Below are 13,469 nucleotides of genomic sequence, written 5' to 3' on the forward strand. Positions count from 1 at the left end.
TATTACGGCCCTACCCTAACCCTGCCTTCCCCATTGAAATTTGAAAGGCTGTAATTTTGAAATGGAGACAGAGAATGAGTCAGATCAAGGGACCGATTTTTGTTTTTTATTTGTTAATGTGTTAACCTTATGTATAAATAAAACACATTAAGAAAACAGGGATTGAGTGAGTGCGTTTAAAAAGTGGAGAAACATAGATGCAATGCAGCAGCTGTAGCAGCATGACTTGAGCATGGAGTTGACGATTGACGAAGAAGAGAAGAGGCGTCACGCATGTCGGAGATGGGCGCACGTATGCAGTAAGCAGCCTTAAATGCCGACATTTTTATTGTTTAGGAAGTTAATTCCGTGTCCGACTGCAACCGGGCCTTGCTTCCAAATATTCAAGCATCAGCCTCTCTCTTCATCCACCAGCTGCACCAATTTCCACTCTTCTTTTTCTTTTTTTTTATTTCTTTCTTTCTTTCCCTAAAATACCTTCATTTGACACGATTGGCTCAGAGAGGTAGAACTATAGAAGCTCTCTCTCACACTCTCTTAATTTCCAAACACTCCCCTCCAAACCCCCTCCACCCCTTTCCCGTCATTTCGAGTTTCAACTCAGACGCGACATACCAGAATTTTAATTTTCATGTTTTCCCTTCTTATTTATTACGTGTGAAAGTAAATTTGGTAAACTCCGTCCATCTCCTTTTTACCGCAGTAATTAATCGGTAGAATACAAAAATATAAATCAAGCAGGTACCGGCTGTAACCGGTGAAACTAAGATGCAGTAACCGGCAAGGAGAGGGTTTTGATTTTAGGCACCGGAGATACATTATAGCTAGACGGATAGATAGATAGAGAGCAAGAGAGGGAGAGAGTTCTGGAACGGAAAGTATATGAAAGACTTGAAGGAAGGCATCTCTTTTTTTGCAGGCGGGGAATTGATGACCATACTCTACATTCTTCCCTCTTATCATCTTCTTTTCTAAAGAAAGAAAAAAAAAAGTTGAAACCAGAGCCTGAAAAAAAATAAAATACAAACTTTCACCGCCGGCGGTGCTGTTGCTGCTGGTGGTGGATCTGCCTCCCCGACCATCTCAATGTGAAGTTTTTTCTTGTTTTTTATCATTTTAGAAGCTTGAAATAGGAGAATTGTGAACTTAAGTGGGACAGAGCGAAAAAAGGAGGGATAAAAAAAGAAAAAATGGAATTCGACGATCACGAAGAGCAAGACGAGGAGATGGGGATGCCGGTATCAGCCAGTTACGAATCTCTTGGCAACTCGTCTAGAGCCAAAATGGCAGGTGCAGGCGGCGATGGGGGTTCGTCGGGGAGAAAAACTGTCAGCAGGTACAGGGAGTGCTTAAAAAACCATGCGGTCAGCATCGGAGGCCACGCCGTCGATGGATGTGGAGAGTTCATGGCCGCTGGAGAGGAAGGCACGCTAGACGCCCTCAAATGCGCCGCCTGCAACTGCCACCGTAATTTCCACCGCAAGGAGACGGAAGGGGAAGTCTACCACCATCAATTCTCCCCGTACTATCGTACCCCGGCGGGGTACCTGCATGTGGCACCGCATCATCGCCCGCTGGCGCTGCCGTCGACCTCGGGAGGTGGTGGTGGAGCCCAAAGCAGGGAGGACCAGGAGGACGACGTCTCGAACCCTAGTGGCGGTGGAGGGAGTTCGAAGAAACGGTTCAGAACTAAGTTCACGCAGGAGCAGAAAGACAAGATGCTGGCCTTCGCGGAGAAGCTTGGGTGGAGGATTCAGAAGCACGACGAGGCCGCCGTGCAGCAGTTTTGTACGGAGACCTGTGTGAAGAGGCACGTGCTTAAGGTTTGGATGCACAACAACAAGCACACTCTGGGTAAGAAACCCTAAGAGAGAAAGTAATTAGAATCCAATCTACTACTACTGCTACTAGCTATCACTACTACTGCAACAACTGCTTCTCTCTCTCTCTTTCTCGTTCTTTCTTTCTTTCTTCATCAGCATCAGCATCTACTTCTAAGTCTCGCTACATCCACCAATTCCTTCCATCACCACTGCGAACCAGTACTGGTACCAAGGACAAAGGCAACCTCCTCGACAAGGAAGAAGAAGAACAACAACTGAGAGTCGATGATGAACGGAGAACAAATGGAATGGGAAATTCGTTTGAGAATTCTTCCATACGTTGCTCCCTTGAGATGAATTTAATTAGGTCTCTTTCTCTCTCTCTCTCTCTTTTTTTCCCTTCCGAATCCCACCTCTTCTACTGCTGTTTAGATTGTATTTCTTCTTGTTTCGTAGTGCATTATTGTTGATGGGCCATTGCTCAATTCACTGCTACCTTCTTTCTTCCCCACCCTAACTCTAACTGCAACTGCTGTTTTATTGGGTTTAAATGAGAACCTAGTCTATCTAGCTACATAGTACAAGGTTTGTTTTCATCTTTCCCATGTAGCGAAGCATAGTCTGAACAGGAATGCTTGCTAGGGTTTAAGGTTTTCAATATTTCTATGTTAACTTGGCCTTCCTTTTGTCTCAAATTCTAAATACATGGTTGTAGTATATACGTTAATGCTAACTGTCTCTTCATTCTCTCTTTCTCCAAGTCCTAATAGCATGGTTGGTTGCAGACTTGCAGTAAGGAACTTAAAAGATGAAGAAAGGCTTCTCTTTTTTTTTATCATCTCTTGTCTGTAAGTCAGCAAAATGTTATCGAAGGTTGACAATTTATTTATTTTTGTTTAAGGAGAGGTTGACAGTTGATCGACCAATTTTCAACAAGTCCATAACGTGTATGTGGCATGCAAGGCTGCAATTTCCGACCCTTCACATCTGTCCACCTTTCTTTCAACACCTTCTCCTCTCTTACATTTATTTCTCGCTCTACAATGTATCTTTTCGTTTTGAGACTGGAAACCTGAAAGAAATGGGGACAGATGTGCTTAAGGAAGGGAAGAGGAGAAGAGAGAAAAAGATGAGTAAGTAATTAAAAGTAATGCATCTTACTTGCATTTGCATGTGTGCACAGTTGAGTGAATGAATGCATTTTTTCTCCTATTTTCCGCCTTGATCTTTTGTTCTCGATTCAGTGCTCGTCTCCTTCGTCTCTCTTTTTTAGTCCTCAGTCTGTCTACTCATTTGTTTACACTAGTCTTTTAACTTCTGCTTGTCCATGCTTCTTCTTTTGTTCTTTCCTTTTCATATTTGTTAGCGTCTTCCTAGTTCTGGCATTAATAACTTAACTAATGATGGACCAGTTAGCTAAGAATCCATCCATCTTTCGCTGTTGCCATTGCTTCTGCAGTTATAATTTGTGTTGTATTCATTGATGCAGTTGTAACTAGTGATGCATACTTGGGCTTGGGCGAGGGGAGAGATGAAGGTAAACCTTCTGTGTAGGTCTTATTATGTGGAAACTGTGGAAGGGGGGGGGGGTGTTCCAGTTCCCAGTCCACGACTCCACATCCAGACTTAATGTTATATGATTGCATCCTGCCTAAAGACCACCGGGAAGGTGTGATGGAAGAATTGGGATCTATTCCTCACAGGGCGCCTCACACTGAACTCACACAGGCACATCTCACCATGCATTGGGAACATCTCTCGTGAGTAGTAACGTATAAATTCGCAATGCATGGTGGGATGTGCCTGTGAAAACGTTGTGAGGCACTCTATATGAGGAGCAGATCCGATCTCGTGGTGAAAAGCTCACCAACAAGTGTTTGGTGGTTACCTTGGAAAGGGAGTACTGTTGCTGAAGTTAATGGTAATTTGTTCAAGAAAGTCGATAGTGATATTGGATTAGATGTCGGGGACGACGATTTCTAGGTCGATTGGTCTCATGTTCTTTCAATTCCGTTGAGAGAGAGAGGGGTATACTCAACTCAAACCCAAGTACTTGATGTTTTGTCTACGATTACCGGTGACTGGGGGAGGCAAGTTTCCAGCTGTAGTGTGCTGTACATGTCTGATTCAGGATCGGAGGATCTATGATTAATCTCGAGCTGGGACCTGCTGACTGCTGTAAACAAATGCTGTAAGCCAACGCTCTGTATCAACGTTGGACGGCTGACCCTTGAATAAACATATGCGGACTCATGAATCTCATCTTGAGTTGAGTTGAGTTGCCATACAAATATAATTAATAATCCTCGCCTCATATTCAAATTATATATGTGCATGTAAACTAGAAAGTGAATTGTAAATCCATCCACAAAAAAGCATGGAAGAGCCTTACCTAATTTTGATTTTGATCCTTGGGATTGGGATAATAATCCAACAATCAAAAGAGAAGAAAAGAGAAAAAAGAAAATCCAATGGGCCCCACACTGCACATGCACTGTAGCTTTTTAACCATTAGATCTGTACCATAGGGAATGGTGCCAGTACTAAGTACCAGTTGGATCCCTATCGGGTACCAAAAGGCAGCATTTATTGAATCTAAATCTATTTATCAGGCGGGTTGTTGGTTGTATGTATGTTGCCGAGCGAGGCAGAAATCTAGTTATACGCTGCAATCATTAATGCTACTAAGCTCATCAAGCTTCTCCATTTTAGAGGTAGAGGGATCTTAATTTTAACCATACAACCTCTTCACATAGATTAATTAGCAAGTACTCAGACCTCAGTAGAGAATAGAGAGAGATATAATTGATTGGGCACAAGGTGGATGCTTGGTCTATTGTTTGGAGTTAAACCCCAATCATCTCTCCGGTCATTGCCTGATTAATTTGATAATCCGTTTTAATATATATGCTTCTGCCAACAGTTACCCAAAGGCAAGCTAATCTCCTACCAAAAGAAAGAGAAGGAAGTTAATCAGTTTAGTGCCTCTAAAATTTTACAATTAATGGTTACATTTATCATTTATGTTTTCATAAAATGGATGAGGTGAAAAAAAAAAATTTCATTGTAAGAGGGGTGAAAATGTAGCTTGTATTCAAGTTTCAACTTGAAAATTTCTACCCATTTTATGTTGAAACAAAGGTCTGCATTTGTTTCTCCATCAACTGGTATATACTTTTTCTGGATGAAATATTATTAGAGTTGCATTTTCATCCCTTTTAAGATGAAAACATAGTTTTCCTTGTCACTTACATCAGAAAATTGTTGGAAAACAACAAAATTTTTACTCTGAAAGACCGGGTCAGAATCATATCTTAAAGATTTCATAGCCTAGCTAGGAAATTTTATGTCCATTCTATGGGGAGACAGGTGGAGCCTAATGTACATTTGGCAATCACCAGTAGAAAATCCCCTCGCTTGCCCTTATCAGCTGTATTTTTTGTTATGGCTAATCCTTTTTGAGGGCCTTCACCCATCTAGTTTTGGAGAAAATCGGGATACTTGTTTCGAAACAAAAAATATGTATGACTTGTCTTATCACAGAACTGCCTCTAGGATTTCGAGATGGGAGGTTGCCCATGAAAATGCATTTTATAGAGTTGTTGCTTAATTTGGAAAGAGTATAAATACAAATACATACAAAATACAAGATTTTGTACTCTACATGTATGCATGTATATTCTTTCCAAACTGAGCCTTAACCACAGAATTATTATTAATCAAACGTTTGGGGGGTGGGTTGAGAGTTTCTTCTTAGTTCTTATTAAATTGGGTTATGTACGTGCATATTCTAAACTAGTAAGAAAATAGTGACTCTCATGAGCATGAGCATGAGCATGCATGGAGCAGTAGCTTAATCCATAAAGTCAAAATATATATAGAATGTCAAAATCAAATGGAAGAGTGATTATTTAATTTATTTCGATATCAAGAAAAATAAAAGATTGCTAAAACAAAGATATATAACAAATCTAGAACATTAATGCTTTAACTTAAGAGTTTAATTGGAGACTTCAAATTATGAAATAAGAGGTAATTCAGGGAAGAGCCTTAAATTTTTACAGTGTTTGGGCCATTAGTAGGTATGAATCTCGTGGAGAGAACTTAATATACACAATATATATGGAGAGAAAAATTACCCTTGTGTTTAAAATGCTTATTTTTATTTGTTAAATTGTCATATTCTCGTTGTATCTTTTGTTGTTTTTCCTTAGATAAATTCGTAGATCTGTACTTCAAAAGCAAGTAATAATTTTTTTCTATTCCAAGTAGTCAGTAAGAATTTCTGTGGTGAGAACTGTCCCTATTTGCTTTCAGATTGTCCTTGTGTAGGAGAGAGAATTCAATTGTTACATCAATTATATATAATTTCCTCCTTGTAGTGCTTCTTCTCAAGCTCAGTCATAACATAAATGATGTTCATCAGTTAGTCATTTTTACCTATGAGAAAAAGTTCTCACAAATTTTGATGGGTGCATTCTTCCGCCGATTCCTTTCTATTTTTAAGACCTAACTTCTTTTTCTTATTAGCTCAGTTTCGAAGGAGTATAAATACAAACACGTACAGTGCAAAACCTTACATTTTGTGTTGCTTTGTATGTATTTGTACTCCTTCCAAACTGAGCCAGGTTCAAAAGAAAATTTCTCATGAACTATCTCAATCACTGTTATAACAAAAGTATTGCACACAAGAAAACTTCATGTTTAATTTGATATCGATATTATTTAAAATGAAATGAATTTTATAATTTATAGTACGAAAACACATTTTCTGGTATCAGTACTCACTACTACAAATGGCACCTCAATCTCTAAATGGTGCATTATGAGCTCAATAATGTTGCCCTTCCAAAATCCCATTAATGCTTTTCACATTGCACGTCAAGCTCTAATGGTGCAATATTTATAGCTTAAGGTGCATTTTGCAGTATTGCTATATATATTGAAAAATGTTTTACTCAAAAAAGAAGCCATGATAAAAAGTAAAACATGCGATGCATAAAAATAATCTGAAGATTATTAGCTTTCATTTTATATGGTTTAATTAAAAAAAAAAAAACAGAATAAAAAATAAAATTACTTCATAAGTGTGCATGATTACAGTTTTTTATATTTAATGATAATTAATTATAGTATAATAAAAATACAGACATGCTCTACACTTCTAAAGCATTTTGTGTATTGATGACCTGTTGTAGTATTAATTTCATCTAATGAGTGGGTTTTCTCCCCTCTCTAGCTAGTTCTTTATCTCTGTGAACTTTTGTACTAAATTACTGTTAATAAATGCTTTTCCCATCAACCATACCAGCAAGACTTCTACTAAAGGGGGATATCAAATCAAACCCTTCTCCAGGACTGATATATTCATTACACTAACAGAGCTATTGGCGACATTAATTGATAGGTACATGATAGATTCTAACCATTTATATGACTAGGGGTGTCCTTAATTTACTTAAACCATATATCTAGTTATTTTGCCCACTCCCAACACACCTATTTCTATTCCCCGTACAAATTTTGGCCATCAATTTTTTTTTCTTCTTTATAACTTTAATTTTTAATCAATTCTAGATTTTACAATAAAAAACGGGCACTAATTATACATAGAAGCTCACAGAGACTTAGACCTTATTTTCCCAGGAAACAAACTTGATCTTTTCGCAAAAAAGAAAAGGAAAAAAAAAAAAAAAAACTTCATTTTTGGAAAAATGAAGGTTCAACTTAGAACATCGACATTCATTCATATACTTATAATACTCCGTGAATCAACAGTAGAGAAAAACTGGATTAGTCAAAGGTTAATTTTAGTTGAGATAAAGGTGCTCCCTAATAGGGCTTATAATGAGGAATTAACTAAGACGTACATTCGGATTCAAATTAGAAGTTTTAGGGTTTATTTGGTTTGCAGTTGGATTTGGAATCGGAATTGGAATTGAAATCTTTTGAAATCAGAATCAGAATGGTCTATTCCCATAGTGTATTTGATTCAGACAGGAATGAGAATAAAAATTGGAATCAACAAGAATAAGATTTCATTCCTAAGAAAAGGGTAAGGAATGGTTATTCCAGCAGAAACTAGAATGAAATTCCGATTCTACCCAACCAAACAGTTGGAATCGCAATTAACCTATTTCGATTCCGATTCCGATTCCGGACCCATGTTACTGCAAACTAAAAGGGGCCTTAGTCCTTCAGACAATGTGTTGCCGGTAATGAGACCATTCATTAGACAATCGACTACAATTGCATTGTCACATTACATTTTGAATGAGTTGGACGTGAGACCAATATTGACTCTAGTTGTTAAGTTATTTGTACCGCGCTATATGGTCTATTAATCCAAAAATATATTTTAGATGTTCGAAAATTAACAAGTTGAGTACTACATCAAGAGACAAATATTGGAGACTCACTGAACTGCGACAAATATTTGAGGACTACTTTCATCTTTCTTTATACCAAACACCAAAATTAATTTTAATTACTTGATATTATAATAGTAGGTTAAAATCCTTGTGAACACACTGAGATTTTAATAGCAAAAAAGAGAAATTCTTAAAAATAAGGAATGGCGCCAAAGTAAAAGTGAAAGATTAAGGAGCTGAGGAGACTATCATTTCTACCACGCCATCATCTTGTGAGTTCTGGTCACTATGATCCTATACTCACATATTGCCATAAATATAGATAGATAGCAGCTGCGAATCGTGACATCTTTGTCCATTCGAGGAAATGACATAGCATGGTGAGGCATAGGAAATATTGTGAAGATGAGGATCACTGGTTAAGAAAGTGGGGAACATTTTCAAACCTTAAGTTGACTGACTGCCCTTTACTTTAATGCTCGGATAGTATGCATCGATTTTGTCCCTCAAGTTGACGTGTACTCTTATTCTTCTCTAGAGCACAGTAACCGGCCAATACATGATTACATTACATGTATGCAGAATCAAAGGCAAGGTATTGATATACCTTGATATATATGGCGGAAGGGATGTACCACATGCATTATATTAATTTTTAGTTTTTTTTTTTTTCAAAAAATAGGGCAGGGGATTAATGTCAAAACGGATGGATTTGGAATTAGTCTTAAAAAAGATGTATCAGCTACCTGCTGATACAACATGATATAAATGCTCTATATGGGACATATTGTGTTGGAATTTTAAACATTGTGTTCGGCGGCATAGCCCGGATATGTTTTGGGGGGCCAAGTTAAACTAAAAATGAGAAAGGGAGTACAAGAGGTATTGGGAGAAAAATGGTCTGATATGGTTGGATGGAGATCACATCTCCACCCCACATCCTCTCATAACATATCTTCGTCGTGTATTGAAAACATTTCCCAATAATAGTATCACCTTTGATGATGTCATCACTGAGAGGTGTTTTCAATACATGGTGGGGATGTGTTGTATGACATTGTGCTCGGTTGGAGGAGCGTTAGATAATGATCATCTTAATAACCATATAAATAATGGGGGGACCACCACCAATATACTTGGCTTCGCCCCTGCTTGTGCAAAATAGTTAAATTATAAAACCATTTATAGTTTAAAAGAATATAATTTTTCCCATTCTCATTAGAGGGGATAATGTCTTAATAAAATCATATCTTAATCACTCTGATAATGATGAATTTTATTCGAGTATATAAAAAGTTAACCATATCAAACTCTAAAGCAACCTTTTTTTTTGGCCTCGGGATATAAGAAAATTGTTATCAGGGATTCAGGACTAAAAAAAAAAAAAACCATATTGACATTGATATATTTATAAATTATATGTTTGTGAAAAGTGAAAACAAAACTTGTAACATGCAACTTGAACAAATTTGAACCACCACGTACAACTGAGATGCTTGCTTAGTCAACTTAACTTTTTTAATCCGTTTAGGCTCAGTTTGGAAGGGGTACAAACACAACTATGTAGAATTCAAACCTTGGATTTTATATTATTTTATATGTATTGACATTGTCTACTCCTTCCAAACTGGGCCTTACCAACGCTTTCCTTGTCATTGACTTTTAAACGTAGCTTTTATTCCTAGTGGGTGATTATTCATGAGTAAAGGTCAGTGAGGTATTTTCATCAATATATTTCCATTAATTTATGCAGATCGTCTCGCACATATGTATATTGATGGATATTAGAGGCTTACATCTGAAAATGAGCCAGTGGATGAATCTTAAAGTACGTCTTTCTTTGAATTTTATGCACGGTTCTCAGGCGGTGTTTGGTAACGATCCATAGAAACGTCGATTTTATTCATACAGGAGCAGGAAAATTACTTACTTTTTCCTACTACTTGATTCTCGGCTGTTTCCCAGAGCAACAGCAATGTAATCAAACGCTGCCTCAGTTTTCAACTCCACTTTGTGTTTCTTTATTTATTTTCGTGAGGGCGGAGTTTAATTTCTCTGAAAAATGTTGGACGTTTTATTCAAACTTTGGATGTAGAACAATAAAAGGGACAGAAAAGATGTCACCATGAAACATTTCAGTTGTATTTTTTTTTTTGCTGCCTTATTACAATGAAACAAACACAGCGCCAAGAAAGACAAAGGTTGAAACCAGTGTCTATATCATTGTTGGAACTAGGACAAAAGAGAGCGATAGTCTCATAGAAAGATGTAGATCCTATATACTTGAAAAAACAAGAAGAGAAGATTCGGATGTAACGTGTTTTACCACTGGGAAATGGATATACGCTGCTGATGAGTCGGGATATCTAGTCTAGTCCACCAAAGTCGTCCCTTCCACAATCCTTATAATATGTCTCATTGTTGTAGACCAAAATCACTTTACTACCCAATTTGTTGGACAAGTCTAACCAGAGTCCTATCACAAAAGCTACCCTCCCCACCTTCCTGGACCCACGCAAACAATCTGCAATATTCATAACCTTTTCAGAACAACAGTTTTCTTGTTTTCTCACGGCTCTGTGCATGATTGCAGCAGCAGCAGCAGCAGCAAAACTCTCAAATTTTCGTTTGGTTTGCCTGTATGTTAAATTCTAATTAATCTTACCCCAACAGGTGGGCCAGGCAGTCTTATTCCAAATTGTAGATACATTTATATATTACCGTCCCGTCCTACTCTGGACTGTTTGGTAATGACTTGTTAAAGTAGGACATTGATATCTGGAGTTGAAGTCATGATTCTCTGGTTTGGTGCAATTTTATGAAATCAAAACTGAGCCGGACGTTCATCCACGACTGCCAATCACCTTGAGCTCAAAGGAACTGTTGTTTTGTTATTACTGCCAAATCAAGTAAAACTATATTGCACCTTTTGAACCATTCAACAGTTCAATGAAACCGGAAGGTTCTATCTTCTAACCAGACAATGAAGGTAAAGAGTGCTTAACTCTTCCCTTGCGAAGTTGCGAGTTGCGTTTCATTTCATTGTTCAACACTGCTCTTAATAGATCGAAAAGCTTTAATTTGGAGATGATGAAAGAAAAGTACTGTCATATATATCCGCCACTAGCTAGACACGTGGTTGGAATCCTGCCCTCCATAACTTGTCACCCTTGCGCATTCATCCTTAAGATGGGCCCCACCCAGGAGCGAGACGCCGAACCGAGATTGCCCCCACCCCCACCCCCACCACAAAAAAAAAAAAAAAAATGTTGAAAATCAGTGTCCCTAATTACTACCGAGTACTGACTGACCATCTGATGACATTGTTGTTTCTAGGAGTTATGAAGGAATTTTCCTTCTCCATCCAAAGGTTTTATAGCAAAAAGACAGTGAGAGTTGGCGTATCAGTTTGATTTCGGGCCTCTACGTATATTATCCACAGCGGGACCCATGAAATGGTGAGAAATTATGATCCCCCAAAACCACCAACGGGACATGTGGTCCCATGTCGTCTTCTCCAAAGGGACTGTCTAGGGTATGGGACACACAACGCAAAGTTGCAGTCTTGACCCTCTTAAGTTGCCAGTTGTTTTATTCAGAGGATCACGACCCACCGTTGGTTAGGTCTTAGGTCCAACCCATCTCCAGTAAGTACTGAATCATGCATATGCCCATATCATATATACTTTTTTTTTTTCTTTGAATTTTGTGGATTATTATACCCTATTATCAACTTAAAGATCCTTTTTTTTTTTTTTTATATAAAAAAAATGTAGAAGATATGAACAGAAGTTTCTGTGTCAAATTTTTGCTTTTTTTCGTTATCAACATTGTGGACAAACCAATTTGATTTTAACAGATAATGCATAAAGATGAACAGAAAATATACCTCAAAATTTCATTTCCGTATATTTAACTATATATGCACGAAACATTTCCTGAAACCATAGTTTTGTCGTATGCTCCAACCATAAACCATATTTTAGATGATTTTTTAGCCAACTTTAATCATCCACTGATTTTAAGGCTATAGCTTTTGAAGAGTTTTACTCCACCGTCCAAATGCATGCAGCAAGAAGCAACAAACAATGGTGCAATCACGTTACCAAATGAAACTTCTATCTAATTTCTGGGCCAAATTTAATCTCTGGACGGTGGTGGGACTGCGAGTGCTGGTGAAGCTGCTAGCTGCTAATACTTTTACTTGAATGAATACTCAAATCACGGAGTAAGAGAAATGGAAATGGTGTTAAAATAATAGTCCCCGGTGCTGGAGAGTGGAGAGAGAGAGAGAGAGAGAAGATAGGGACTAGACTAAGTGGCATTGTCTTGATGGGAACCAAAATTGATGATATTGACCTGACCTCTCTGCTTGTCCCCACGGTGCTGTTTTTTATGTCTGTCGAGTTTGAGTTGTTGTTTGGCCCATCTGCCGTGACAGTTCATGAGCTACCAAACGAACCATTGTTGTCTATGTTATTTGTCCATCCACACTTCTCTTTCCTTGAAATCCTTTGCTTGATATCAACGATGGATGTCATTGATATTTGTTTCGATGCATCCCTGGACGATATAATAATAACGTTGAGTTGGTCAGATTTCATTTTACTTACACGTTTGTATCGGCCAATGTGAATAGCAATCATCATGTCAACATTACTATATAAAGGAATATATCGTACTTGCACCCACAGTGAGGTTTTCATATTTCATACTCAAATTTGATTCTCTAAATACTATAACATGCTTCCTCTGTAGTCTGTTCCACCCCCACCCCATCATAGTGTCATACTCCGACTGCCCCTCCTAATGAGTTAGGCATTTTGTCTTTGGGCTGGGCTTGCTTCTCCGTACACGACCAACTCCTTTTTGAATGGGCTATTCTAGACTTAGCTCATTTGGCCCACGGACCCTCATACAAGCCCTCCTCTTTATCCGTTGATGACTTAATTCGTCTTTTTCTTTTTTTCTTGGTGTACGAAGTACGATGCATAGTGCATACATCCATGATCTAACACCAATGGACCGATTCTTAGCCTTACCCGTTGGTGTACGTAGGATTCGTATCATGGACCAATCAGGATTTTTTTTTTTTCAGCATCGGATTGGTCTGACCGGTTTAGACCGGATCCACCACTATAAAGCGTATAGCTGAAATGACAATGATTTCAGCTACCTGCATTTATTCTCTAAAACGTCTTATCACATGAAAGATTATCAGGTTTGAAGCGTGAATAAGTTCTACTACATTTAAACAAACAACTATTCAACCTTT

General features: G+C 38.0%; 1 protein-coding gene across 1 annotated transcript; it reads left to right on the forward strand.

Moving 5' to 3' along the window:
• Positions 1-289: 289 nt before the first annotated feature.
• On the forward strand, positions 290-2,583 carry LOC148876662 (zinc-finger homeodomain protein 1-like). Its single transcript, XM_088960381.1, has one exon. The coding sequence runs from the start codon at positions 1,191-1,193 to the stop codon at positions 1,866-1,868; it is 678 nt and encodes a 225-aa protein (XP_088816507.1). The 5' UTR covers positions 290-1,190; the 3' UTR covers positions 1,869-2,583.
• Positions 2,584-13,469: the final 10,886 nt, after the last annotated feature.

Source organism: Nelumbo lutea, chromosome 1 (assembly GCF_056320005.1).
Source record: "Nelumbo lutea isolate HS-2025 chromosome 1, American lotus-T2T, whole genome shotgun sequence".
NCBI lineage: Eukaryota > Viridiplantae > Streptophyta > Magnoliopsida > Proteales > Nelumbonaceae > Nelumbo > Nelumbo lutea.

Excerpts from the sequence above, each read along its gene's own strand:
- LOC148876662 (XM_088960381.1), top strand. The coding sequence starts at position 1,191 with ATGGAATTCGACGATCACGAAGAGCAAGACGAGGAGATGGGGATGCCG.